The 25,765-nt window shown below is 58.8% G+C and overlaps 4 protein-coding genes across 5 annotated transcripts; 2 read left to right on the forward strand and 2 right to left on the reverse strand.

The window, feature by feature from the left end:
- Window positions 1-485: 485 nt before the first annotated feature.
- Window positions 486-10,544, forward strand: ECI1 (enoyl-CoA delta isomerase 1). The gene is made up of 7 exons (XM_060079544.1): window positions 486-565; window positions 666-779; window positions 3,682-3,809; window positions 7,284-7,430; window positions 8,234-8,355; window positions 8,466-8,644; window positions 10,039-10,544. The coding sequence occupies exons 1-7, from the start codon at window positions 514-516 to the stop codon at window positions 10,203-10,205; spliced, it is 909 nt and encodes a 302-aa protein (XP_059935527.1). The 5' UTR covers window positions 486-513; the 3' UTR covers window positions 10,206-10,544.
- On the reverse strand, window positions 9,620-13,717 carry DNASE1L2 (deoxyribonuclease 1 like 2). Its single transcript, XM_060079545.1, is given in 7 exon segments — window positions 9,620-11,890; window positions 12,262-12,513; window positions 12,655-12,823; window positions 12,825-12,929; window positions 13,011-13,094; window positions 13,173-13,261; window positions 13,355-13,717. Coding segments are annotated over 7 exon segments (897 nt in total). The 5' UTR covers window positions 13,499-13,717; the 3' UTR covers window positions 9,620-11,836.
- LOC132476987 (uncharacterized) lies at window positions 13,552-14,680 on the forward strand. The gene is made up of 3 exons (XM_060079242.1): window positions 13,552-13,673; window positions 13,851-13,938; window positions 14,041-14,680. Exons 1-3 carry the CDS (start codon window positions 13,552-13,554, stop codon window positions 14,626-14,628), a joined length of 798 nt encoding a protein of 265 aa, XP_059935225.1. The 3' UTR covers window positions 14,629-14,680.
- On the reverse strand, window positions 14,462-24,675 carry E4F1 (E4F transcription factor 1). 2 transcript variants are annotated; one of them, XM_060079543.1, is made up of 14 exons: window positions 24,503-24,675; window positions 21,910-22,058; window positions 20,806-20,911; window positions 18,143-18,336; window positions 17,925-18,045; window positions 17,588-17,740; window positions 17,322-17,491; window positions 16,763-16,972; window positions 16,380-16,485; window positions 16,003-16,220; window positions 15,630-15,828; window positions 15,414-15,556; window positions 15,280-15,342; window positions 14,462-15,198 (listed from the first exon to the last, which is right to left on the reverse strand). In XM_060079543.1, the coding sequence occupies exons 1-14, from the start codon at window positions 24,660-24,662 to the stop codon at window positions 14,842-14,844; spliced, it is 2,349 nt and encodes a 782-aa protein (XP_059935526.1). In that variant the 5' UTR covers window positions 24,663-24,675; the 3' UTR covers window positions 14,462-14,841. The 2 variants fall into 2 exon arrangements, with proteins under 2 accessions (XP_059935526.1, XP_059935524.1); XM_060079541.1 differs by having other exon boundaries at window positions 16,380-16,488.
- Window positions 24,676-25,765: the final 1,090 nt, after the last annotated feature.

Raw genomic sequence — 25,765 nt, forward strand, 5'->3', positions numbered from 1 at the left:
CCAGGGTATGCTGCCCCACGCCTGTGGCTAAACCACCAGCAGTGATTCCTGGTCCCCTCACAGGAGGCGGAGTTCACACTGGCCCCCATCAACACCCCCTCTAGCATCCTTTGCAATGCCCACAGCTCTGCTGGCGGATATGCAGGGCCGAAAGCTGCCGGGGTCCCCACAGTCCCTGACTACCGCTCAGCTCACAACCCTCTACGGGACTCGCACACTCCGTGACTTACGTGGGGTCCCGGGCCTGGGCGGCTCGATCTTTGCATGTTGGCGCAGCTGCGGGTCGTGGGGAGCGCGGCGTCTGGCCTGTCCGGGCCTCCCTACCGGCGCCCTTTCACCCCGCAGCCCCGGCGTCCTGCTCAGCTAAGCCCGAGGCTCCGCCCGCTCGGGCCTCCGACTGCGGCGTTGGCGGGGCGCAGCCCCCGCCTCCCGGAGGAGAGGCCTGGGCCCTGGGGGCGGGGCGGGCGGCAAGGCCACACCCCGGCGCCGCGACCCCGACCCAGCGCGGTCAAGATGGCGCTGGCTGCAGGAATGCGCGTCTCCTCGCGTGCCCTGCTCCGCCCGTGTGCGTGACCCGGGGCGGGGGTCGGGTTGGGCAGTGGGCAGGGGCTGGGGGCAGGGTCCGGGGCGTGGCAGGCTAACGGGCCTCGCGCTGCCCTCCGCAGGGGCCCTGCTCCGGGGCGCGACCATCAGGCGGACGGAGCCAGCGGCCGGCGGCGGGGACAGCGCGCGGCGCTTCGGGACCCAGCGGGTGCTGGTGGAGCCGGACGCAGCCGCAGGTAAGCGCCCGGAGCGCGGTCTCCCGAGCGCCCGGCCGCCCGGTTGTGGGGAAAGAGGGGGGCGCTGGCAGCAGAGCGGGCTTAACTGGGCAGTGCGTTTGATCTCCCCCAGCTCCAGGCCCAGACCTGGAATCCAGACTCGGGAGAACGCTCGAATTTCTAAAGGCCACGGGATAAAGCCCAATTTTAAGGGCAGTTTCTGTTGAGTTCAAAGCGTAAGGGTCATCAGTCTAGGTGTTTTCGCTCCCCAGTTCACTATGAAGATAAAAATATTTCCGTTTTTAAAGTTTGGGGCATGTGCTCCTTAGCTATTAAATTGGGAATTAAAATAATTGGAAATATTTCAGGATAAAATATTTTAATTTTTCTTAATACTCCCAAGAGGCACAGACCCCAGCAGATATTTTTTTAATTAAAGCCAGGAGCCACAAGTGAAATCACTCCTACCCACTCCCATCAGAACACCTCCTGAAAGTCTCCAAGGGGGATTTTAAAAAGACAGAAAAAGCACTTTTGAAGGAGAAACCAGTGCGTTCTCTACCAGAGAGCACTTCAGAGCTGGGTCCTGAGCAGGCTTGGCATCGGAGACGTGCAGTGTCAGATTTTAGGACAAGCTGTCTCATGACCTCCCAGCTGGCCTCAGCCTTTCAAGATGCCCCCCAACCCCACTCCACTCTGGCTTGGCAGGGAGCCAAGCTCCTCCCCAAATGGGGCTACAGTCTGAGCCCCCCAGACACACACAGGTTGTGCAGCGCTGCCTGTGCCTGGACTGCTGTCAGGGCACCCACCGTGTTCCTTGGTTCAGTTCTGTAGTTTAGCTCCTCTCTGGGTTGGGGGCTGCCCGAGCCAGGTGATGAGGGGCCCAACTACGAGTACAACAAAAACCTGAGTTTCTGAAAGGATCATTTCTGTGACAGATTTGAATATATATCAAAACTTGCATAAAACACATTTTAAAAGTATTGGAGTAGGTGGTTGGTTGCCCAAGATTGTGAATATGCTTAATACCACTTAATTGTACACTTAAAAATGGTTTGAATGGTAGATTTTCTGTTATGTAAACAAGTAAGAAAAAAATTATCAGTGAGACAATTTTTTACCAAAGTGCTTTCCCACCCCACCATGGAAGAACTCGCTAGCTTCACCAGCTTATCGTGGTAGAAGGTTGAGTTTGAGGTCAGAAAGCCAGGCTTGGTTCTGTCCTCACTGCCAGACCTGGGTAACCTTCAGGCATCTTGAGGCTTGGAGGAATTAATGGAATAAAAGTGCTTTTTAAAATGTTTTCATTTGAGACTTCCCTGGTGACTCAGTGGTTAAGCATCTGCCTGCCAATGCAGGGGACATGGGTTCGATCCCTGGTCTGGGAAGATCCCACATGCTGTGGAGCAACTAAGCCTGTGTGCCACAACTACTCTGAGCCTGTGCTCTAGAGCCCACGTGCCACAACTACTGAAGCCCATGTGCCTAGAGCCTGTGCTCCGCAACAAGAGAAGCCACCGCAATGAGAAGCCCACACACGGCAACAAAGAGTAGCCCCCGCTCGCCACAACTAGAGAAGAGCCTGTGCGCAGCAACAAAGCCCCAATGCAGCCAAAAATTAAATAAATTAATTAATTAAAAAAAAAAAAAAGAAACTTACCTCCGAACCAAGTTTGGGGAGCTCACTTCTGAAAGTTTTGATTGCTTCTTATGTGTACATGTACATACCTGTAGCCAGTTAATAATTACCTCTTCCTCATAAATCATAGGTCTCAAAAGAGTCTCTTTGCCTTCAGGACTTAATTCTCATTCCTAGAGAATGGTTTGTTTTGACTATCCAGAGATTTCCAAGGCCTTGACCAGGGAAATGTACCCTAAGTGAACAGTGGCATTTCTGAAGCCCTCGGGCCAGGCAGTGAGAACAGATGGCCCCAGCCAGCCCAGGCCAGCAGCTGCACTGTCCACAAGGGCAGGCCCTGCCACTCCTGCTTTCCCTGCTGCTGGCAGTATAAATGAATAGATGGAGTGTTTAAGAACATCTGACTCCTGATATTCTTACTCTCAATCCTTAAACAAGCATGAACCAGAGGCCCCCCACTGGAATTCCTCCTTGCACATCTGGTTCTTAAGAGTTTGCTCACTTACTCAAGAAACTAAGGACATGGGCTTCCCTGGTGGCGCAGTGGTTGAGGGTCCGCCTGCCGATGCAGGGGACACAGGTTCGTGCCCCAGTCCGGGAAGATCCCACATGCCGCGGAGCGGCTGGGCCCGTGAGCCATGGCTGCTGAGCCTGCGCATCTGGAGCCTGTGTTCCGCAACAGGAGAGACCACAACAGTGAGAGGCCCGTGTACTGCAAAAAAAAAACAAAAAAAAAAAAAACTAAGGCCATTTCTTACTCCCCTGAGGATGTAGGACTTCCATCTGGGAGAAAAAGATCAACAAAAATTTGTACATGAATGTTCGCAGCAGTATTACTCACAATGGCCAAAAGGTGGAACTAACCCAAGTGTCCATCAGCAGATGAATGGATAAGCAAAACATGCTGTACACAGATAATGGAACATTATTTGATCTTAAGAAGGACTGAAGCACTGACGCTACTACATAAATGAACCTTGAAAACAGTAAATGAAGGAAGACAGACACAAAAGGTCACATATGATTCCACTTATATGAAATGTCCACAATTGGCAAATCCATAGGAACAGGAAGGAGATTACTGATTGCCAGGAGCTGGAACAGGAGGAATGGTAACTGCTGATGGGTACAGGTTTCCCTTTCTTACAAGGTATATGAATCTCACCTCAGTTTAAAAAACCCAAAATCCGTGTAGCTTCCCATGGCCTGGTTGAGGGTGCAGGGTAGTTGGAGGTACCTTTCCCATGCTGGGTATGAGTTTTGTCCTCTTCATTTTCAAACTAGGAGTTGCCGTGATGAAGTTCAAGAACCCCCCAGTGAACAGCCTCAGCCTAGAGCTGCTGACAGAGTTCATTATCAGCCTGGAGAAGCTGGAGAATGACAAGACCTTCCGAGGCGTCATCCTGACTTCGGTGGGTGCTCCTTAGCTCCCCCAAGGCCACAAGTTCTCAGGTCGAAGTCCAGACTCGGGAGCCCTCCTACACACTTCACATGGTGGAGAAAACCCAGGCGGCCCAGGCGCGGGTGCCACCACAAAGGGCTTCCAGGGGTTGTAGTCCTGGGCGTGGGGGCTCAAGGGGGCCGTGCCATGGGCAGCTGGTTCTCCCGCAGGAGGCTGATCCCTAGTTCCCAGGCCACCTCCCAGGTCATGGGGTTGTGGAGCCAGACCTGGGGCAAGCCTCGGCCCTCCAGGCCCTGGGCCAGGATGTAGGTGAGGGCAGGTGATGTTTCTGCAGGATACCCTTGAGGCCACGCGACCTCATGAAGGGTGGACCCTGTGCAAACTTGGCAGCAGCTTCCTGGGGACCCACCCAGGCCGGCCTCAGTGACGGTGCCCATCCCAGAAGCTGTGTCCTGCATTCCTGTCTGGGCAGGTCCTAGAGTTGAGGTCTCAGAGGGCAGGCTTTTTCCCTTCTGAATTCTCGAGGGGAATGGGAACGGCAACATTTCCCCTACAAGCCAGCAAATGCTGGTAACAACAGGACTTTGTTGGGTCAGGAAGAGCACTGGGGTCACCTTTCAAGTTATAAGGAGCCACAGACAGCATGAGCGTCCCCCAAAGCTAAGTGCCACGATACTAGAGACCAATGGGAACACCTTGGCCCCACCGTCATTAAAGGTGCAGGAAGCAGATGGTCACAGCCTGCTTCCTGCACCTTTTAGGCCAGGGTTTGGAAGGTCCACTGTGGGCTCGCACCTGCTTCCTTAAACCCTCAGGTAGTCCTGGGGTGGCCTGGAGTTGCAGCTCTGGAGAGCCTGGCTGCCTCTGACAAGGGGACCCATCACTGTGCTGGAGGCACGGACCAGCAGGGGACCCTCAGGGGCTGGCCTGATGCACGCACCCAGTGCGTCCCGTGAAGCTGGGGTTTGCAGAGCCAAGCCTTGCCCCATCCCGTGGGAGTGAGATGACATTATTGCTCCAAGAGTAGGACTGATACTGGGTGTAGATCATTTGAGGGAACTTCTAACCTGCCTAGAGATGCTGAAATTGCCTAGGAACTTTTCACCCTGGATAATTCCTGAAAATACTCCATTTAAGGTGTCATTTCATAGCCTGACGTTTTCTTTATTATGCTCTGAAAATGAGAGAATTGCGTGTCACCAAAGATAGGACCTTTAGAATGAAAGAGGGGAAGACCCGTCGCTTGCCCAGGCCCCCAGCCCCTGTGCTCTGGGGACAGGGAGCCAGCATTTGTCCCTCCGGAGCCTGTGTTCTCCCTGTGACAGTGTCCTCCCCTCCAGCAATGTGTCCGCACCTCGTGTTCTATATCAAGTGCCTCCTGTGTACGTAGCACAAGGCCTGGCCCAAAGTGGGTCCTCAGCAAATGTTTTGGAAGGACTTGTGTTAGTTGGGGCCACCTTAACGAAAGACCACCAACGGGGAGCAGTGGGGCAGAACAACAGAAATGTATTCTCTCACGGTCTGGAGGCCACAGGTTCAAAATCAAGGTGTCAACAGGGCCAATCACATCTAGAGGCCGTGAGGGAGAATCCTTTGCTTCTGCCAGCTTTGGGGGGCCCCTGGGGTCCTGTACTTGTCTCCACGTGGCCGTCTGCCCTGTCTCTGTGTCCGAATCCTCAGGACACCAGTCAAAGGATTTAGGACCCCCATACTCCGGTATGGCCTCATCTTAACTTGATCTCATCTGCAAAGACGCTATTTCTGAATAAGGTCACATTCTCGGGTACTGGGGTGAGGACTTGACCTTGTCTTCTTCGGGGACACAGTTCGGCCCACTACAGACACGTTGCTGAATCACAGAAATCACCGAAATAGGCCAACCCACGTCCGTTTTCATCTGTCTGGCAGAGGCCATCCCCAGCTGGGATTAATGTGTTCGCTTCTCTCTCATCCAGAATAGAGTTCTTTGCCTTTGCTTCCCTCCAGCGCCAGGACTGTGGGCAAGTGCCGTCAGCCCCTCCAGCTTCTGTGCTGAGAAAATGAATTGGGGAGGCAGTGGGGAGGGGGGAGCCAGGAGCTCATGGTGGGAAGAGATTAAGGAAGAAGGCTGAAAAGCTGAATGTCAGTCCTGACACATCCTCAGAGCAGGAGCAGCTCCATCCCCGTGCCGTCCCACCCCCCCACCCCCCACAGGCGCTGGCTCATGGGTCCCTGCTCCAGCCTGTGAGACAGCAGGATGTGGGGGACTGACCACCAGTCTTCCCATCCCTGTGGGGCCTTTTTAGTGACAGGAGGGGAACACGTTCCACGTAAACAAAAGGCCAACCTGCTGGTATCAGTGCACACACAGGCACGTGTGTACATGAGAAACACGGGGCTGTGTCTGTGCCCTGCACTGCAACTTGCTTTTGTTGCTTAATACAAGGATGTAGAGGACTTCGAGTGTGGCTGCCCCTCCTCACAGACACTGCAGGCAGGGGAGGGGGTTCGGTCGTTGCTGCAGTAGCACATGGTGACCGCGGCCAGTGCTGGTTAGTGATCAGCAACCCCAGGTGCGGTGTTCTCGGGTGAGGGCTGGGGAGCTGCCCCTCCCCTGGCCTGCATTCTTGACAGAGCACCCAGAACCTGGTGCCCATGCCCAGAAGCACCTTCTGCCTTGATCTGCGCTCCCCACCCCCACTTCAGCGGCTGTGTTGGGGCCTGGGGCGTCCACATAGGACACACGTGCCTTACAGATCCTTCCCCAGGCTTCTGTCTCACGTGTGACAGCCCAGGGCAGAGGTCTGTCTTTTTTTTTTTAAAGCTAATGACCAGACTGCAGCCGTGACATAAGTTGATCCATCTTTTTTTTTTTTTAACAGAAACCATTTTATTTCATTTATTTACTTTTGGCTGCGTCGGGTCTTAGTTGCAGCACACGGGATCTTTCGTTGCGGTGCTCGGGCTTAGTTGCCTGCGGCCTGTGGGATCTTAGTTCCCCAACTAGGGATCGAACCCACATCCCCTACACTGGAAAGCAGATTCTTAACCACTGGACCACTAGGGGAGTCCCGAGGTCTGTCTTCTGGCCTGCACCGGAGTCTGCAGTTTGCTTTTGGGGTACATCAGAACGTGTGTCCCCTCCGACTGTCAGGAGTCCTCCCCAGCCCCTGAGTTCCTCTGCCCGGGATGAGTACAGAGGTATGCACAGAGTCCGGTGTGTTTATGTCCCTGGGGGAGCACCTGGCCCTGCTGCCTTTTCTTCCAGCTTGAAGCTGGAAAGGGAAGAATATCCCAGGATGCAGAAGGAACAGAGTCCAAGGGAGGTCCAGGCTGCCTCCCTGGAGCCCCCAGCTCTGGGCTTCTGGGGGCAGCATCCTGCTGCCCGAGCATGACCTCAGTTCCTCTGTCCCTCGAGCACCTGTGGGCTCCCTGGGCCCTGGGGCTGTGTTGGCACTGTGGGGCAGACTGTGATGGGACCCCTGCCCCCCTCCCACCTCCCCAGGACTGCCCCAGGGTCTTCTCCGCAGGCCTGGACCTGACGGAGATGTGCGGGAAGAACCCAGCCCACTACGCTGAGTACTGGAAGGCGGTGCAGGAGCTGTGGCTGCGGCTGTACCTATCCAACCTGGTGCTGATCGCTGCCATCAATGTGAGTGTCCCCGCTCCCGAGGGGCCTCCATGGCTCGCTGCGGGCCAACCCTTAGGGTGGGGGTGGACGTGGCCCTGCCCTTAAGAAGCCCTCGGAGAGGAAGGGGGCAGTCGGGAGACCCTCAGAGGTCCCCAGGTCAGCTTGCCATTACAGACCAGGTGAAGGGGGGGGCCTAGGGGTGGGGCTGGGGGGGACTTGCTCACTGAGGTGGGGGTGAGTGTGGGGGCAGGAACCAGGGCCCATGGTCGACGTGGCCCAGCAGGAGGGTTATGAGGGTGGAGGCAAGTGGGGGATCAGATCTACATTTGGGGAATATCGCTTTGGCCTAACCTGGGGAAGGCAGGGGTGGGGCTAAGGCCAGAGAGGTGCCAGGAGGGCCTGAGCTGGGGGGAGAGGAGGGATGGCCAGAGTCAGAAAGACTCCATGGGGTGTGGTGGCCGCTGACGGCCTCTTTTTGGGGCAGTGGATGTGTGAGATGAGGGCAGAGTGAGGTCGGGCCTCGGAGGACCTCCTGCTGGAGGAGAGGAGAGGCTTGCTGCCCTGACAGGAGCCTGAGAAAAGGGGGGGTGTTCTGGGCCTGAGCGCTGGCCGCCCTGCCAGTGCCCGTGGCCTCAGGCTGATGGGCAAGCTGGAGCCCATTGTGTGCACACCCCCAGACAGTGTTGGTACAGCATCCTGGGGGCTAGAGGCACCCAAGAGTTCATGGCCACCTGAGGCCCTTCCTTGGGACCCTGGCTCTCTGGAAGATGACCGGAACCAGCCGCAACAGCACCCAGAGCCCGGTGATCCTGCTTCCCCTGCAGGGAGCCTGCCCGGCCGGAGGCTGCCTTATCTCCCTCACCTGCGACTACCGGATCCTGGCTGACAACCCCAAGTACCTCATAGGGCTGAACGAGACCTTGCTGGGCATCGTCGCCCCCTTCTGGTAAGGCTGGGGGCTGCACCCATACTCCACCAGACCCGGGGCTGAGCCCACCCCCCGACCCCCATCCCCCGGGAGCCCTGAGCCCACCGTGAGTGGGTGTCTGCTTCCAGGTTCAAAGACACCCTTGTGAACACCATTGGGCACCGTGCCTCAGAGCAGGCCCTGCAGCTGGGGTTGCTCTTCCTGCCAGCAGAGGCCCTCCAGGTGGGCCTGGTGGACCAGGTGGTGCCTGAGGACCAGGTGCTGAGCACAGCGCTCTCGGTGATGGCCCGGTGGATGGCCATTCCAGGTGAGGGGCATGGGTCGGGGGGGTGTGCAACAGCTGTGGGTACCGGTGGGCAAGTAGAGCCCTGTCCCCTCCCCAGCCTGGAGCTCTGGTGAGACAGGAAGTTCTCAAGCAATTCACAAATGAGCCATTCACAATAGCAGACTGACCTAGTGTCCTGAGGCTGATGTAACAAATTACAAGACGGGGAGTTGAGGGGGGGCGGGTGCTTAAAACAAGGGAAATGCATTCTCTCTCTGTCTGGAGGCCAGAAGTCTAAAATTGGTGTGGGCAGGCCCTCACTCCTGCCAGAGGCTCTGGGGGAGGCTCCTTCCTGCCTCTTTCAGTTTTGGGGGCTCCAGGCGTCCTTGGCTGTGGCTGCGTCACTCCCATCCCTGCTGTGTCTTCACATGACCTTCTCCCACAGTGTGTCTCTATATCTCAAAGCTCCCTCTCCTTTTAAGGACGCCTGTCCCTGGATTTAGGGCCCACCCTGAATCCAAGATGATCTCAGTTACACCTGCAAAGACCTTTTTCCAAGTAAGGTCTCTTGCACATACTTTTTTGGGGTCCACTGTTCAACCCACTACACAGACAACTGGAAACAGCTTGTGTGTCTGTGTATAGAAATAGGGCTGCTTGGGACTTCTCTGGTGGTCCAGTGGTTAAGACTGCCTGCTTCCACTGCAGGGGGTGCAGGTTTGATCCCTGGTCAGGGAACTAAGATCCCACATGCAGTGTGGCCAAAAAAAAAAAAAAAGAAAGAAAGAAAGAAAGAAAGAAATAGGGCTGCTTGTATCAACTATGGTAGAAACCAGGGATCAGCAGGATGTCTGTAAAGAGCCAGGGAGATTTTCGGCTTTGTTGGTCACATGGTCTCTGCCTTAACTACGGCGCCAGAGCAGGAGGGCGGGCTTAGAGCATGTGAGCTAACAAACGTGTCTGTGTTCCAATAAAACCAGGCCACTGAATTCTGAATTTCATGTAATTTTCACATACCACAAAATATTACCCTTTTAAAATTTTTTCCATCTATATAAAAATGTAAATACCATTCTTGGCTCTTGAGCTCTGGGGGGCCAGGTTTGCCGATGCCTGACACAGACAAATGCCTGAATACCGTGCAGCCATTAATTATGTTGTAAAAGAGTATTTAGTGACATGGAAAATATTGCCGACGATATAGTTAAGGGAAAATAACAGGTTAAAAAGGCAACTTTCACAATATCGTCCTGTATGATTTTAAAGGAAATCGATGGACAGTAGGGAACAGGTGGCTTTCATTTTCTTCTCTTTGCTCACTTGAATTTTCTAAGTTTTCTACCGGAGTTTCAGTTGGAACTCTCTTGGAAAGCTTGGGAATACCACTGTCCCGGAGCAGAGCATGGGTTTTCACAGGTGGGACCCATCTTCTTTAGATCACGCTCGACAGCTGACCAAGAACATGATGCGAAAGACCACGGTAGACCGCCTGGTGAAGCAGCGCGACGCGGACATCCAGAACTTTGTCAGTTTCATTTCCAGAGACTCCATCCAGAAGTCCCTGCAGATGTACTTAGAAAAGCTCAAACAAAAGAAAGGCTAAGGGCTGGGCTGCCCAAGCAGGGTTTTTAGCCGTGTGCACCCTTCTGGGGGCCCTATGGTTACAAGGGATTTAAAGAAGGCGTTTTCCGATTTAAAAGTACTTTTAGCTCTTTGTTTTGCTCATCTCCCTAAAAGGCCTGTTCCTTGTAGCCATAGTCCCAAGGCCTGTTACCACTCACGAGTACCCTTTGTGCCTGGTGGGTGGGCAGATGGGCACAGCTGGCAAGCAGTGTCTTGATTTGGGAATCATAAACTGGTAGGTGGCACCCTTCTGGACTTCAACGATGTCACCGTTGAGTGTCTCCTCTCCCAGAGCAGAATAAAGTCCTTGAGTTTCCCATCCCTGGCTGGTGGGATGCCTGACTGCTGGAGGCATAAGGCCAGGTAGTTGTGGGCCCTGGCAAGCCACACAAGAAAAGGAAAAGAGAAAAGCCCTTGGGCCGCCATGTTTTTTTGTTTGGATGGAAAGCCTGTATAAATTTCAGAGAAATGGGGTGACTTGGAGAGGGAGGAGGGAGGCATTTTACATTACAAGTGTCCTAAATCTGACTTTAGAAAGATCCAGCAAGAAAAGCTTGTTCAAATTCTTGAAACAAAGGTTTTTCCCTCCCATACAATTCAGGCCAGTTAAATCCTGCCAAAGGTGAGACGCTTCGAAAACCAGAAACCTCATCAGGCCCCTGTCAGTTACACTGTATACCCCAGTTCTGCTTGTTCCCAATCCTCAGGTGATGGGTTTACTCAGGGTGCAGGCCACTGTCCTCCCTGCTGAGTCCTTGCCCAGCCCAGGGCTCCTGAGGAAGAAGCTACCAGGAAGGCACCTTTGAAGGAGCTGTACCGCTGTGAGCTGTTCAGGTTCTGTGGACAGGACCTTAACCCAACCTGCCTGCTCACCAGGGAGGAGGCTCTCAACATGTCCCAGTGCCGCCAGCCGGCTGGTTGCAGGGGGCCAGCCTTCTTGACCTCCCCCCCGCCAACTGCAGTGCTGGGTAGGAAAGGACCCTCATACACGAGTGCCTGTGAGTTGCCTGCAGACCTGGGAACCGGGGCCATAGGAGGAACACTGAAGGCTGGGAGGTTGGCCTTGCACATCCACCCTACCTGTGTGTGAGCACTTACCCCCAGCTGCACTCAGTACGGGTGCTTGAAAGCACTTAGTTTGCACAAAAAAACAGCAGGGAGCTTCAGCCAGTGAGCACTGGAGCTGCCTTCTGGAGCCAGCCTGGTCTGGAGGTGGTCAGTTCCCAGCAGGATGTAGAATGGGCAGCCCAGGCTGTCCCTGTCCCCTAAGTGGGCTGGGACCAGGGACCTGCTGGGCTGCAGGACGAAGGTTTGTGCCCCAGAAGAGCTGAGACCTAAGAAAGGACATGAAGGCGTCGGAGCCAACAGGTGTGTGTGGTCCTGGCTGAGTGTTCGCTGTTTACTGAGCTCAGCTGTGTGCCCAGTTCTCTACGAGGTGCTTCTCACAACCGTATGAGGTAGTGGTGGCAGCCCACTTCACGATGGGGAAACAGGCTCCGAGTAGTCCCATCACTTGTCCAGGCCCAGCAGACCCTACCCTGCAGCCCCGTGGGGCTTCCTCCTTGTGGCCAGAGTCTGCAGGCAGCCTGCCCTAGCCAGGCTTCAGGGCTGTCAGTGGGACTTGAGGGTCACCTCCACAGGAAAATGGTCACTTATGGCCAGGGCCTGGAGGGAGAAGGGGCCAACTCAGGCCCTGCTGAGCAGCCAGTCCTCCCTCAGGCTGCACCCCAGAAAACTGCCCCATTCCCCCCACCCCAGGAAGGGGCCCACTGGGTGTCCACAAACCACTGCATCTGGGGGTGGGGGAACAGACCAGCGAGGCCTGGGCTATCCATCCCACCTGCGCGGGTTGGGTGGGAGCATGGCCTCGGGACCCCACTCTGGGGAGGTAAAGAGCTTCCTGTACTGCCATCCCAGATTTGTTCCATTCAGCCAGAACTGAACCTCTAAGGGCCTTTTCTAGAAACAGTAGTGCAGGGAGGGGAACGCCAGGTGTACTGAGGTTGGGCCCTGCTCCTACTGGGCCCAGCACTCGCCTGAGCCTGGTACAGGCCGAATTCCTCCTGGAAGTTGTGTACAGCGGCCGACTGGGGCTTCAGGCTGCTGTGCAGGCGGGCACCACAGACCACGATGCGGTCGTAGGCACAGTCTGACTTGCCCACCGTGGTGTCGGCGCTGTCCGGGATGAGCCACTTGAAGACCTCGCTGCTGCGCAGGCGGATGGCTGGCCAGTCCTGAGCCTGCACGTAGCTGCAGTCGGCGTTAAAGTCGCCCAGAAACAGCATGTCCTGTGGGGCACCGCGGAACCGGGTCTGAGCCTGTGGGAGGGGCCGCGCGTGCAGAGCCTCACGCCTGTGGCCGACCCCTAGGGCGCGCCTCCGGGACCCTGGGCTGTGGGGCAGGGCGGGGCCGTGCGGACACGGGCTTACGTCGGTGCCCCACTTGTCTATCACGTCCAGGTACACATCGTAGAGTGCGTCGATCTCGGCCACGGCTTGGTGCGGCGACGCGTGCAGCGGAATCAACACTAACTCCTCGGCAGCTGCGGGAGGAGGTAGATGTCAGGGGCTGGGACGGGACCTGCGGGACGGGCGGGGCCTCACCTGACCCGGGTGCCGAGAACTTGACCACAAAAGGTTCACGACTGAAGGCGTCCTCTGGGTCCAGGTACTGGTACGTGTCCACGACCGACACCGCGTCCTTCCTGGGTGTAGAGGGTGGGTAGGCGCCCTAAGTGGGCCCCCTCCTGCCCCGCGCACCCCTCCCCCGCATCCCCGCCCCTCACCTGTAGACGAACAGGTACGTTTCCTTATACTGGTCCCGACCCAAGGGCTCACTGCTCACGAAGCTGTACTCGTGCCTGGACACGCTGCGGAGACACCGGCCAAGCCCGGGGTCAAGGCATCGCTCCGAGACCTGGGCCCACGTTGGGCCCTGCCCGCCATACCTGTTGATCAGCTCCATGAGCGCGAATACTGCGCTCAGGTCGGAGTCCCGCACCTCCTGCACCAGCGTGATGTCATAGCCTGCCAGGATCTGGGGGAGGGGCCGGCAGGTGCGGGGTCAGTGTGCGCGGCATATCAGCCCGCGGAGCCCAGCTGCGACCCCGCCCAGGGCCCCCAGCCTCACTTGCGCGATGATGCCGCTGCAGGCCGGGTCCGACACTTTGCTGTCGCCGAAGCTCCGGATGTTGAAAGCTCCGATGCGCAGCGCCGCGTCTCCAGCAGCCCCTAGCGCCCAGAGCGCGGCCAGTAAGGCCAGGGGTCCGCCCATGGCGCAAAGCAGGCAGGCTTAGAGAGAGAGACACGGCCCGCGTGAGCGCGAACATGGAATCGGACACACCAGCCCACCCTTCTCAGTCCCGGCTGCTGGGACGCGGGGGCCGGGCAGGTTCTGCCACCCACTGGTGGCTGGCAGGAAGGCATATCCTCCCCCTGCCGCTCTCCAGGTCTCCCCAAGGTGGTGGGCTGGGCTTATGGCCGTGGCCGTTCTCCTCCGTGGGGAAACTGAGGCCCAAATATTGAGACTCCATTCACATCCAGCCTCGGCTCAGCACCCACCCCCCAGACTCACCTGAGGGATGTGGATTGGCTATGTCAGAGGTTTAGGATCTGGGTCCCAGTAGAAGTCAGAGGTCCCAGCTGGGGGTGTGTCTGCAGCACAGGACAGACTGCAAGGGCTTGGTCTCGCAGCAGCTCTGGCGCCCCAGCTCCGTGAGTATTTGAAGCCCTGGTCCAGGGAGGGGCCGGGACTGCACTGGGTCCCGCCCCCTCCACGAATTGGACACTGTTAACTGCTGGCTCCCATTCCCACAGAGACCGCCGCCCCCTCGCAGGGCAAGGCGGCAGGGTATCCACCTTGAGACTGCTCTGGTGCCCCCAAGCCTGTCAGAACAGGGACTCAGAAGGCCCTGCCAGCCCAAGAGCAGCATCAGGACTGGGAAAGAGGACCAGACATGCCCACCGTCCAGGTCTTGCTCCTGTCCCTGCCCCCGAGAAACTAGGTCACCCAGAATCTCCCTCAAGCTGCATCTCTTCAGGGAAACAAGGCAACACGATCAGGAAAGACTGGCCCCATTTGTGGCCCAGCATCTCCTGCTGCTTCTCCACATGCTGTCACCTCAAGGTAAAAAGCCGAGACTCCTGGGTCTCCCAGCCTCATTCCCCGGCCCCAGGGAGGCCCCAGGGTTGGAGGCTAGGAAGCAGCATCCCCTCCCACCCACCTCGACGGGCCTCAGGAAGCTGGGGTCACAGCTCCAGCTGGGCAGGGCACCAGCAGGAGGCTGCCTGTCCACATACCATGACACCCATACACTGCCAAGGTGCCGCCAGCCCTGCTGGGATCCCTGGGCAGGCAGGGGCTGCCACAGAGGAACCTGCCAGGGCAGTGGCACCAGCCCCTGAGGCTGCCACTGCCGCAACATCACAAGCGGCGGGTTTTCACGTTTTATTGTAAAGCAACCAAAAACTCTGTGTATTTACACTTTCACATCTCCTCTGAACGCCTGAGTTCTATGCCCATCTTCTCTGTACTCGGCCAGGCAGGCAGGAGCAGGGCACTCGGGGTCCTCACCCCCTGCCCTAGCCCAGCCCCCCGGGACCCTGCAGGCGCCCGTGTTAGACGATGACCGTCTGCACCTCAAGCTGGCCCTCTGGCGAGGTGATGACCAGCTCTCCCGCATGCTCCAGGATCTCAATGTCCTCCGATGAAACCATGGTCACAGTGGCCTGCTCGGCACCATTTGTACCCGAGCGGGCTGTGAGCACAGTGCCCTCGCTGATGGCCGAGGCCAGCGTCATGGCCACCTGCTCCGTCAGGCTCTCGGGGGTGGCGATAGTGATGGTGTCGGCAGCAGCTGCCTCTGTGCCCAGCCGTGCCTCCTGGTCCATGGTCACATTCTGCACGATGATCTGGTGCCCGGCGCTGGCCTGGTGCACGATCTGCTGCACTACCTTCATGATGTGACTGTCCACCTGTGGGTGGCTCAAGGCTCAGCCCATGAGTCTGGTGAGGGTGCCAGGCCACCCCACCCCGCCCATCCCCCAGCCCCTCACCTCCGTCTGGGTGCCCTCGATGATCTCCGTGGCTTCACTGGTCTCTGCATCATCCGCAGTGGCCTGGACGGAGGGTCAGAGGTCAGCCTTGCCCGCCCCAGGCCCTATCCGAACCCCGGTGGCCCCACACCCACCTCGATGATGTACTCCTGGGTGTCAGCTACCACGGACGAGAACTCGACCAACACGGTGTGCGGGTCGTCGGCGAGGACGGCGGCGGCTGCTGCGGGGCTCTCCTCGGACACCAGCACCTCCTCTACCTCCAGCAGGCAGCCCCCTGTGGCAGGGAGCTTGGTCAGTGCTGGCCGGCCGCGGCCCCCCACCCCCTCCCTGCCACCTCCCGGCCCTACCTTTGGTGCGCAGGTGCCGGTTGAGCGTGCCATGCTCGGCAAAGCCGCGGCCGCACTTGTAGCACTTGAAGGGCTTCTCGCCTGTGTGGTGCCGCACGTGCCGCACCAGTGAGCCCTTCTCCCGGAAGCCTCGGCTGCAGAATGGGCACACGTGCGGCTTCTCCTCCAGGTGTGTCCGGAAGTGCACCTGCTGGGCATTCTGCGGGGACCCACCATCAGGGCCAGCCTGGCCTTGGCTCTCCCAGCCCCCTCAGTCCGGTTGGGACTGAGCAGGCTGTCCTGAAGGGTGAGGAGGGAGGTCTGGGGGCACGGAACAAGGGACAGATCTGGCTTAGGGAGCAGGGAGCCCGCAGGTGGGGGATCAGGGGCCCACCTTGGTCTTGTAGCACTTGCCACACTCGGGACAGGGGTAGGGCCTCTCATCTGAATGGACACGCCGGTGGCCACGGACGTGGGCGATGGTCTTGTAGAGCTTCCCGCAGTCCCCACAGCGGAAGCGGCGTTCGTGCACGTGCACCTCCTGGTGCTTCTTGAGCAGGTAGGCCTTGGGGAAGGCCTTGCCACACTGCGGGCATGTGAATGGCCTCGGCCCTGGGGCCACACTCCATGTCAGGCCGGGACCACCACCCGAGGGCGCCACCCTAGCCACCTGCCCACAGGCAACCCTGACCATCCACAGCACACCCGAGAGCCCCTCCTGGCTACCCACGGCCATCCACTGCCCAGTACCCCCACCATCCTGCCACCCACCTGCGTGGCCTCTTTTGTGGGCCTCCAGGGTGGCCGCCGTTGGGAAGGTCTCACTGCACTGAGGGCACGGGTGGGTCCTGGGCACAGCTGAGGCCTCACTGGCCACCTGCTGGGGGACCACAGCACACCTCTAGTACCCATTGCAGGCTGGGCCCAAGCAGCACCGTGGAGGCCAGTCCGAGGCACCCCCACCCTGGGAGGCTCCATAATGGGCCCAAGGAAGGCGATAAGCAGATCCGGGGACAAAGTCACTGCAGACAGTGATGCAACTTTCCACCGCAGGGAGCACAGCAAGGAGGCTGGTGGTGGCCAGGATAGCATGGTGACTTTGTACCCAAGGTCCAGCCCCCCAGAAGGGGCACGCCGGCAGCGCAGGCACCTACTGTCTCCACCTGTTCCACCTCCAGCAGCGGCAGTTCTGGGGGACCATCTCCCAGGGGCTGGGGACTGGACACAGTGGGAGGGGCTGGCTCCAGGGCTCCCTCCTCCCCAGGGACCCGCTCAAGGACAATGCCGGAGTTCTGCATGGCCTGGTGCAGCAGGTTCTCACGGCTGCCCTCGCTGGAACAGGGAAGCTCCTCGGGGCCAGGGGGCTGCAGGGGAGGCAAAGGGAGGCTGGCCAGGCAGCCCGGCACGCAGCACCCACCCGCCACCACCGCACAGGGCAGCCCCAGGGGCCCCCGTGCATACCTGGCGTCTTCACTCAGGAATGCCCCTGGGAGCCCCACAGCCTGCTCCACCTGCCTTCCCCTGCCCCACCTCATCCCCAGCTCACTCTCCGTTGCCCCTCCCTGCCATGACCTGGGTCTCCCATTTCCCCACCCAGCAACCAGACTGAGCAGCAGGAAGGCAGGCCTATGTCAGTCCTGTTCCCAGTGGAGCCAGTGCCCAGAACAGAGCCTGGTGCTGAGCAGACAAAGGCCTCCCCTGACCTGTCCCCACCTCTGGGGTGAGGGCTTTCATGCCCAGGGGAAGCTCTTGCATCTGGACGTGGACTTCGTGGATGACAGTGCCCTTGGCATCTGTCACCAGGTGAATCACAGGTGAAGTTTCCATGGGCCCACCTGTCATTGCCGATGATGTAACAGTCCCCACAGTGGAGGCACCAGGCCCTTTAAGGCAGAACCAAGAGAGTCCATGAAGAAACACCCAACCAGGGTGGCACTCTGCAGCCAGGGCCGGGGCAGGGAGCCCCCAACCACACTGACCTGTGGGAGTGTCCTCTTTGCCAACAACCACATCTTTGCTCATGCTGAAGCGGATTTTTTCTGTACACGGGGTGAGAGACTTGAGGTGCCGGGTCAGTGCACCCGACTCGCGGAAGCTCTTCCCACACTTGGCACACTTATAGGGGCGCTCATCTGCAGAGAGAATGGCGTCAGCCCCGGACGGGATGCTGGCTTGGTGCTGAGGGGAAGGCAGGCCTGGAGCCACAGCCTCAGTACCACCAGGAGGAAGGGGCCACAAAGCCTAGGAGCCGGGAACCCCCAGGGCCAGCAGCAGCGTGCTGTGCAGCTCCCGGCCCCAGGCCCGAGGCCAGCTCACCTGTGTGCCGCCGGTGGTGCCGGATGAGTGAGCCTTTGGTCCGAAAAGAGGCCCCACACAGTTTGCACTCGTGGTCCTTTCGGCTACTGTGGGTGACCATGTGGGCCTTAAGGATGCTGCCCTGTGGGGGAGGGGCAGCGAGGCTCAGGCACCTCCCTGGGCAGGAGCAGGAAAGCCTGGCTCCCACAGCCAGTGCGCCCACGGCCCCAGGGCCTCACCGTCTTGAAGGTCTTGTGGCACAGCATGCACACGTAGCGGCCGTCCTTGTTCACCAGCAGCTTGACCTGGGCCTGCTCACCCTCCCCAGAGAGCCCAGGCCCCTGACAGTTGGGGCTGCCCCGGGCCTCTGCCATCCTGCTGTCCCCCGGCTCCGCCTCAGAGGCCACGATGACCTCTTTGATGTGTCCACCACCTGAGGAGAGGCAGATGGGCCTGAGCCTTGGGATGCCACAGACCCTGCCGCTTCCTCGGATCCCAGCCCGAGGACACTGCTGTGGCACAGTGGAGTTGTCTTGACCAACCCCCAGCCCCAGCACACGGTGCCTGCTCAGCCTGAAAGGGTGGGAGGTACTGTGCTCTGACTCCACGGAGCTGCCCAGAGGAGTTCCAGGCCTCCAGAATGAGTTCAGCAGGGAAACCCACCATGAGCACGAATGCCCCCTCCCCTCAGCCAAGAGGCATGCACGACTAGATGTGCACAGGGGTCCCGCCATGTCCAAGGGCGGCAGAGTTCCGGCACAGAGGCAGTGGACAGGCCAACTCGCCACCATCGGCCCCCTCGCTGCTCCAGCTCCGGCTAACGTGAGGAGGAAATGCCTCTGGGGATCACCCACCAGCATCTGTTGGTTTCAAGGCAGGCAGGCAAGAGACCCAGCCTGGGAGAGGGAGCGCTCGACATGCCTAGGACAGTCTGAGGAAGGAAGGCTGTGCTTTTGCAGCTCTCATGGGAGCTGAAGAAATCTGACACTGTGCAAAGCTAAGCTGTAAACACACTTCACAATTTCTGCTCATGAAAACGACACGTGGCAATCGGTTGTGAAGCCGCTTCTTAGAAACCATCTCAATCAGGCTGGCATCGTGTTTTGACAAGCCATTCTCCCAAAACAGAACGGAAGTGCCGTGACTCAAACAATTAAGGGCATCTCTTGCTCCTGCCCTAGCTGACATGCTTGAAGCTTTATCTTTCTTCCCCCCGAGGAGTGAATTTCCAAAAGAACAGGGATTTCTGCCAGGCTAGGACTTGAGTTTGAGTGTGGCACAGCAGACAGAGGGGTCAGAGAAGAGGGGAACGTGGCTGCCCTGAGTCCAGAGACAAAATGCAAATTTGTTTCCAGGGAAGAGGCAGGAAAGCCTGCAGTGGGTATCCAGCCCCCTGTGCAGTCCCTGGAAACTGCACCCCCCAGCCCAACAAGGACTGAGAACCCCCAGTCCTGCGATGCGAGCAGCTGGTGGTTTAGGACTCTGGCCTGGGCTCCAGATCCTAAGCAGCTGACGCCAAGGGGACATTTGGGGTACCCAGGATGCCTGCAAAGGGGAAACTCCCAAGGGTGCAAGAGAGGCTGGGGGTGCCCAGAGAGGAGCCCCTGGAGCACAAGGAGCTGCCCAGCCGTGGGCTTGGGCCAGCTGGAGGCTGGATGGCAGGCAGGGCCTGGCTAGCCAGGGGCCCAGAGCCTGGAGATGCTGCCTGAACCCAGGGAACCTGTTTTCCCATATGACACCACCACCCAAGAAGCCAAACTCCACACCAGGGCTGGGCATGGCCCCACCTCTCACGTCAGCCCTCTTATCCCAGAGGAGCAACAGGCAACCGTCCTCGTCCACAGGAATGTCGGGGGAAAGACAGTGTGGAGACAGGGACAGGTCCTGTAGCTTCCCTAGGATGGGACCCTGGAGAACAGCCTGCTCTGAGGTTCCCCTCCCCCAGGTCGCCTCCCCACCTCTTCCTACTCCAGCTGGTCCCAAGGGCTTCCCAAGGCCAAGTTCTACCTGTTGCTCAAACCTGCTTCCTGTCCTGTCACCTACTCACGTCCCTGCCAAGGCCCCTGCCCATTCCCTTCCCAACCTCCCGTGGCATCAGGCCCAGCCCAGCCTCCCTCCACTGCCACACTCACACCCAGCCCCCGGCTCCCTCGGGCTGCCCTTTGAATGTCCCAGCTGCACGCTCACCTGCCTCCTATTAAGAAGCACGTGACCCAATCCAGACCTCTCAACACCCCAACACTCCCTGCCCTACTGCACTTTAAAAAAGCCATCAAAGAGCCTGACTTGGCGTTGTATGCTCTTAAAGGCATGTGAGAATCAGGATAGGAATTGCCGCCCCCACGCCGGAGGCAGTGAGCACTGGGGAGGTGAAGGCAAAGGTCGGGCAGCAGGTCAGGGCGGAGCTGGAGCAGCAGGTGCACCCCACGCACACCCCAGCCTGACCCTCCAGAGCCAACTGTGGGGTGGGAAGTAGGAACCAGGGTTGGGGTTGGGGGGTGGCAAAAAAGTAGGGAAGGTTCCAGAAGGACCAGGGCAGAGACAGTCTGGGGCAGCAGCAGGAGAGAGCAGCCAGCTAGCTCATGATTTATGCACAAAGTGAAGACTCCCTGAAGCCCAGGTGTCCCCCAGGGTTGCCCAGGTTCTTGGCTGCCGCTTTCTGGCCAGGGCAGGGCAGGGCCTGGTGGCCAACGCTTGCTCTTGCTGCAGGCCCTGCCCTGGGGAAGGTGCACACAGGTCTCAGCCCCTCCTCAGCCAGGCCTTGCTCTCGGGACAGCAGAGGGGCACAGGCAGCAGAGGTCCCCAGCTTCCAGCCTTGACCGTGGATGACTAACAGGTCAGCAATGCCTCAGCGCTGAGAAAGCCACGCGTGAACAGCCATGGTGGGGCCAAATCAGCTTACCGACAATGTCAGGAGCGTGGCTGATGTCTGCCGTGAGAGCGGCTGCCTCCACCACGATGTGGGCCACAGTGATGGGCTCCTCTGAGCCTGCTGCTGCTGGCTCCACCTGCCATTGGGTGACAGGGGACAGAGGAGACTCGTCTCCAGGGCTCCAGAGCTCAGGTTTATGTCCATGCAGGATGGCTGGGGTGGGGCCTCTCATCTCCCCCAACGGACCACTGCTCTGAGCCTGACTCCCAGCCTGAACCCTCCACCCCAGGCCCAGGGGTCGGCCCCATCACTCTAATGCCTCCAGCCACCAAGGGCCCCATGTGGAGCCCTGAGCACCCTCAGGGAGGACTCCAGGATGAAGCGACTAGAAGCTCCAGCTTGAGACTCAGCTGGCTCTACAGAGATGAAGGTGAGCACCTCCACCTACAGCCCAGCCAGGTGATCGGGGGAAAGGGCCCCCAGGGATGTGGGGCTGGGGGCCTTCTGGAGGAGAGGACACCTGGGAGGGGCAGGAAAAGAGCACAGAGTCGGAGTGAGACAATTCTGGGCCCACTCCTCTGGGCCACTCCCAGGGTGACCAGAGGCACCTGACTTCTCTTGGAGTCTCCTTTCCCACTTCCATAGGATGAGGATGACAAGAGCGCCCAGCCCACAGGGGTGCCGTGGGCCTCAATAGGACTGTGCGTGTACAGCCCGAGTACACACCGAGTGCAACAAAGTTGGCCATTTTTATGACAGAGTTGTGGGATCCACGGAGCCACATTTTGTTTGTGGGATCCCCAGAAACCATAGGTACAGGACAGGAGACAAAAGGACAAAAGCCACCATGATATCCCTAAGCCAGGACAGGCCCTCAGGCTTCAAGAAAGGAGGGACCCCAGGCCCCAACTGTGCAGGCTTCAGCCAGAGGCTGCTGAGAGGGCCCACATCCCAGGCCATCCGGAAAAGCCCAGAGCACCGCCAGGAGTCCCCCACCCACAGCCGGATGCCTGCCCTCTGCCCACCCCGGTGGCACAGGTCCATCTTGACATGCCTCCACCTCCTCAACCTGCTGTCCGCTGAGGGGCGGGGTGGAGGGCACGCACGTGTGCAATGGCAGTAGGGGGATGCTACCTCCTGACCCAGCAGCGCAGCAGGAGTGGCGGCAGGCAGGGCCTCCTGGGGCACCCGCTGGCAGACCTTCTGGAGCTTGTGCTGAACAAAGTCCTCCAAGGCGGTGAACTCCGCCTGGCAGCGGCCACATCGGTGCACGTCATCCTCATCTGAAACGAGCCTGCGGTCAGTGGGGCTTGGGAGGGATTCCAGCCCCAGGCAGATGCACCCAAGGGTGGCATCAGAACCAGAGGTGCCTTCCCCAGCCCTCCCAAAGGGGCTGAGAACACTTTTGGGAGCCCAGGGTGCCAGGCCCCTTCTCCGGGGGTCTGCAGCAGTGCCCACCCTAGGAAGAGCAGCATCCAGCAGGGGATAACCCTGACCATACACTTAGGCTGTAGGGATCCAAAGCCCCTACTTCAGAGATGAGGGGAGAGAGGCCCAGGGAGCAGCTGGGAGGCAGAGGCATTCGGCCAAGCTGGTTTGGGGACAGTGGAGGACCAGGGTTTAAGACTGTTGGGGTTTGCATGTGCCCTTGGGCACCTCAGTGACCAGGTCTGGGTCTGTTTCTTCATCTGTAAAATGGGCCGACTCAGTGTGTGTGTACAGGCTCTACCTGAGAGGCCAGTCCTCAGCAAACATGGGAGAGGTGGGGCACCCTCACCCATGACCACTCTTTTCTCACTCCGACTTCCGCTTCACTGGTTCCAAACAGGCGGCACCTCCCTACTCTGGTGAAGACGTGCAGGGTGGGACTTCCCAGAGAGGTTCCACACCCCAGGGCCACGGGCCACCGCACCTGAGCCCCTCACCATCTGGGCTGACCAGCCAGTGCCTGCCCCAGGTCCTGCAGGAGAGACTTCCGGCTCCCTGAGTCCCCTACTGTGTGCTGGGCATCTTACTGGGGCCAACAGCAAATCCAGCCAGCACCCTGAGGAAATAGAAGTGACTATTCCCTCTCTAGAAAAACAACTTGAGATTCAAGGCCACCCAGCTGGTGAGTGTTGGGGCCAGAACCGGAACTTGAGGGTCTACCCCAGACACCCTGCTGTTTACCCCAAGGGATGGGGAGATGCTCCTTCTGCTTTCATAAAAGTCTGCCAGTTCCCACCACCTCACTGCAGTCCCACATCAAGGTCAAACCCAGGCCTGGAGGACAGAAGGAGCCCAGTTGATGTCTACTGGATTAATGAGCAAAGGGCCAAACCACAGCCGAGACTCACAGAAGGCCACCTGACAGAGGGCGGTCCCCTCCAGATGCTTCATAGTCACAAGGCAAGCACTGAGGTGACTGTACCCTCCTAACCCTCCCACCCCACTCCCCAAGTATGACTCAGCACCAGCGTGTTACCACTGAAGGAATCCCAACCACAGAAGGGGACACACACAGCCCCTGTAACGCTGAGTGAGATAAGGCCCTGGGTAAGCCCAGCAGGGCACAGCAACCTCCAAAGAGACCCCTCTGCGGGTAGCACTGCCCCCCATGCCAAGCTACCTACCCAAGCTGGAATAAGGAGCAAGAAATGATGTACTGAGAATTACAAATCCTGTGGGGACAAAGACCACCACCCCGATATCACCACCAACCCCCTCCTGCCCGGCCCAGTCTAAAGCTTCCTGGGACAAGCTCAGAGGGCAGAGACCAGAATTCTGTCTCTAAAAGCTATCAGTACCCCTGTGTGTCCCCAGAACTGTTCTCAGAGATTCACATACATCCTCTGTTTTGATTCTCACCACCATCCTATGAGGCAACAGAACCCAGAAGTTAAGGGAGTGGGTTGAGGAGTCACACAATCCTGGTATCCAACAAGTCCTTGGTACTTACTAGCTGGGTGACCTGCTCACTTTCACATCTTTGAACCTCAATTTTCCTCATCCACAAAATGGGAATAATAATAGTAATAATAATAATGGCATCTAGGGCTGGCTTGAGAATGAAAAAGTCTGATGCATGGTAAGTGCTCGATACATTATCCTCAACAGTAGCATCCCTATTCTGTAAGGGGAAATGGAGGCTCAGAGAGGTATGTGGTTACCTGCCCAGGATCAAACAGCTAGAAAGTGGCAGGTCTGGGACAGAGCTGGCTGCAGCTTTCCAGCACTGGGCTCTGCTGCCTCCCCCCGGGTGCTGCAAAGACCCGAGGCCCCGCCCTCCCGGAGCCTCCAGTCACACCCCGGCCAGGGCCCCAGTGGCCCGTCAGGTGAAGTGGGAGGGGGCGCGGAGGAGGGCAGGGCCCTGTTGAGACTGGGAGGCAGAGGGGGGCCGGGCCGCTGGCCTGAGGGCGGGGCAGGCAGTGGAGGCGATCGCCGAGGTCTACACTGACAGGCCCGGTGGCTGTCACAGGTGAGTCACAGGTGACACAGGTGAGTATCCGCGGGTGGGCACTGGGGCCCACGAGGGTGATGGGCGCCCCGCCAGGGTTAGGCCTGAGGGTTTGAGGAAACCAGGGGGCTCGTGGAAGGCTATGAGGGGTCCCGTGGGGACCTGTGAGGTCTGCAAGGAACCGGGCCTGGGAGGGTCTGTCGCGCCATCAGCTCAGGCCGTCGGGGCCTCCACCAGCCAAGCTGAGCCGTCCCCACCCTGGCCGCTCCCGGCCCCGTCCGGTCCTGTTACCTTCCTCGCTAAAGGGCGCCGGGAGGCCGAGGAAGCCACCGGGGGCCAAGGCCGCCGCCGCCGCCGCCGCGACCCCACCCTCGCCCGCTTCCTGCCCGGCTTCGGCCCGGGCTTCTGCCGTATGCGCGGCTGTTACCCGCACTGCCATCGCGCCCTCCATGTCGCAACGCGCCGCAGGAAGATGGCGGATTTACGACCGTGTCGTCATAACAACGGGCCGCGCCAAGGCTAGCGAGAAGACGGGAGGAGGGCGATGGGGCGGGGCCAGGGTGGGTTTGATTGGCAGGAGGCGGGGCGGGGCCCGAGGGTGTGGCCTGGAACCGCAGAGGCGGGGCCAAGCTCAGGGAGAAAAGAGACGGGGCGGGACTGCTGGGAGTGGTGTAGTTACGGTGGAGAGGACTGAAAGGAGGAGGCGCGGGGCCTGGGAGGGCCCGCTGGGCGTGGCTGGGGCTGGGGCTGGGGCTGGGTTCCGGCAGCTCCTTCAAGGCTCTAGCGAACTGGCGGCTCCAACTGACCGGCCCTGAGCCGGTGCTGCCGCCGCAGGTCTCAGCCGCGATCCGAGCCGGGACACCGCCACCCCGGCTCGGACCAGTAGAGTGGTGCTCGCTGCCCGCCCCCGACCCCCTTGGGGGGCAGAACCTCCCTTGGTGGTTGACCCAGTCACAGGGGAAAACCGAGTTGGGGATGGCTCACGGGTAGCTTCACTAACCCTTTCACTCTTTATTTTATTTATTTATTTATTTATTTTTATTTTTGGCTGCGTTGGGTCTTCGTTGCTGTGTGTGGGCTTTCTCTGGTTGCGGTGGGCAGGCGCTACTCTTCACTGCGGTGCGCGGGCTTCTCACTGCAGTGGCTTCTCCTGTTGTGGAGCGCGGGCTCTAGGCGTGCCGGCTTCAGTAGTTGTGGCACGCGAGCTCTAGATAGCAGGCTCAGTAATTGTGGTGCACGGGCTTCGTTGCTCCGCGGCATGTGGGATCTTTCCGGGCCAGGGCTCGAACCCGTGTCTCCTGCATTGGCAGGTGGACTCCCAACCACTGCGCCACCAGGGAAGCCCAACCCTTTCTTTCTTCTGTATAGTCTTCAAGTTGTGGTAAGTACACATAAAAATTACCGTTAGTGATAGTACATTCACAATGTTGTGCAGCTATCACCAACGTGTAGTTAGAGAACGTTGTCATCATTCCAAAAGGAAACCTATACGCATTAGCAGTCACTCCCCATTCTCCCCTCCCCCCAGCCCCTAGCAAACCACTTTCTTTCTCT

The sequence above is a fragment of the Mesoplodon densirostris genome, chromosome 16 (genome assembly GCF_025265405.1).
Source record: "Mesoplodon densirostris isolate mMesDen1 chromosome 16, mMesDen1 primary haplotype, whole genome shotgun sequence".
In the NCBI taxonomy this organism is placed as follows: Eukaryota; Metazoa; Chordata; class Mammalia; order Artiodactyla; family Ziphiidae; genus Mesoplodon; species Mesoplodon densirostris.

Excerpts from the sequence above, each read along its gene's own strand:
- ECI1 (XM_060079544.1), top strand. The coding sequence starts at position 514 with ATGGCGCTGGCTGCAGGAATGCGCGTCTCCTCGCGTGCCCTGCTCCGC. Across the intron at positions 780-3,681 it reads GGAGCCGGACGCAGCCGCAG|GAGTTGCCGTGATGAAGTTC; the intron begins GTAAGCGCCCGG and ends TTTTCAAACTAG. Across the intron at positions 8,356-8,465 it reads GGCATCGTCGCCCCCTTCTG|GTTCAAAGACACCCTTGTGA; the intron begins GTAAGGCTGGGG and ends GTCTGCTTCCAG.
- LOC132476987 (XM_060079242.1), top strand. The coding sequence starts at position 13,552 with ATGGAATCGGACACACCAGCCCACCCTTCTCAGTCCCGGCTGCTGGGA. Across the intron at positions 13,674-13,850 it reads CTCCCCCTGCCGCTCTCCAG|AAGTCAGAGGTCCCAGCTGG; the intron begins GTCTCCCCAAGG and ends GGGTCCCAGTAG. Across the intron at positions 13,939-14,040 it reads AGCTCTGGCGCCCCAGCTCC|AGACCGCCGCCCCCTCGCAG; the intron begins GTGAGTATTTGA and ends CCATTCCCACAG.
- E4F1 (XM_060079541.1), bottom strand. The coding sequence starts at position 24,662 with ATGGAGGGCGCGATGGCAGTGCGGGTAACAGCCGCGCATACGGCAGAA. Across the intron at positions 22,059-24,502 it reads GGCGCCCTTTAGCGAGGAAG|ATGAGGATGACGTGCACCGA; the intron begins GTAACAGGACCG and ends GGCTCGTTTCAG. Across the intron at positions 18,337-20,805 it reads CCACGCTCCTGACATTGTCG|GTGGTGGACACATCAAAGAG; the intron begins GTAAGCTGATTT and ends GCCTCTCCTCAG.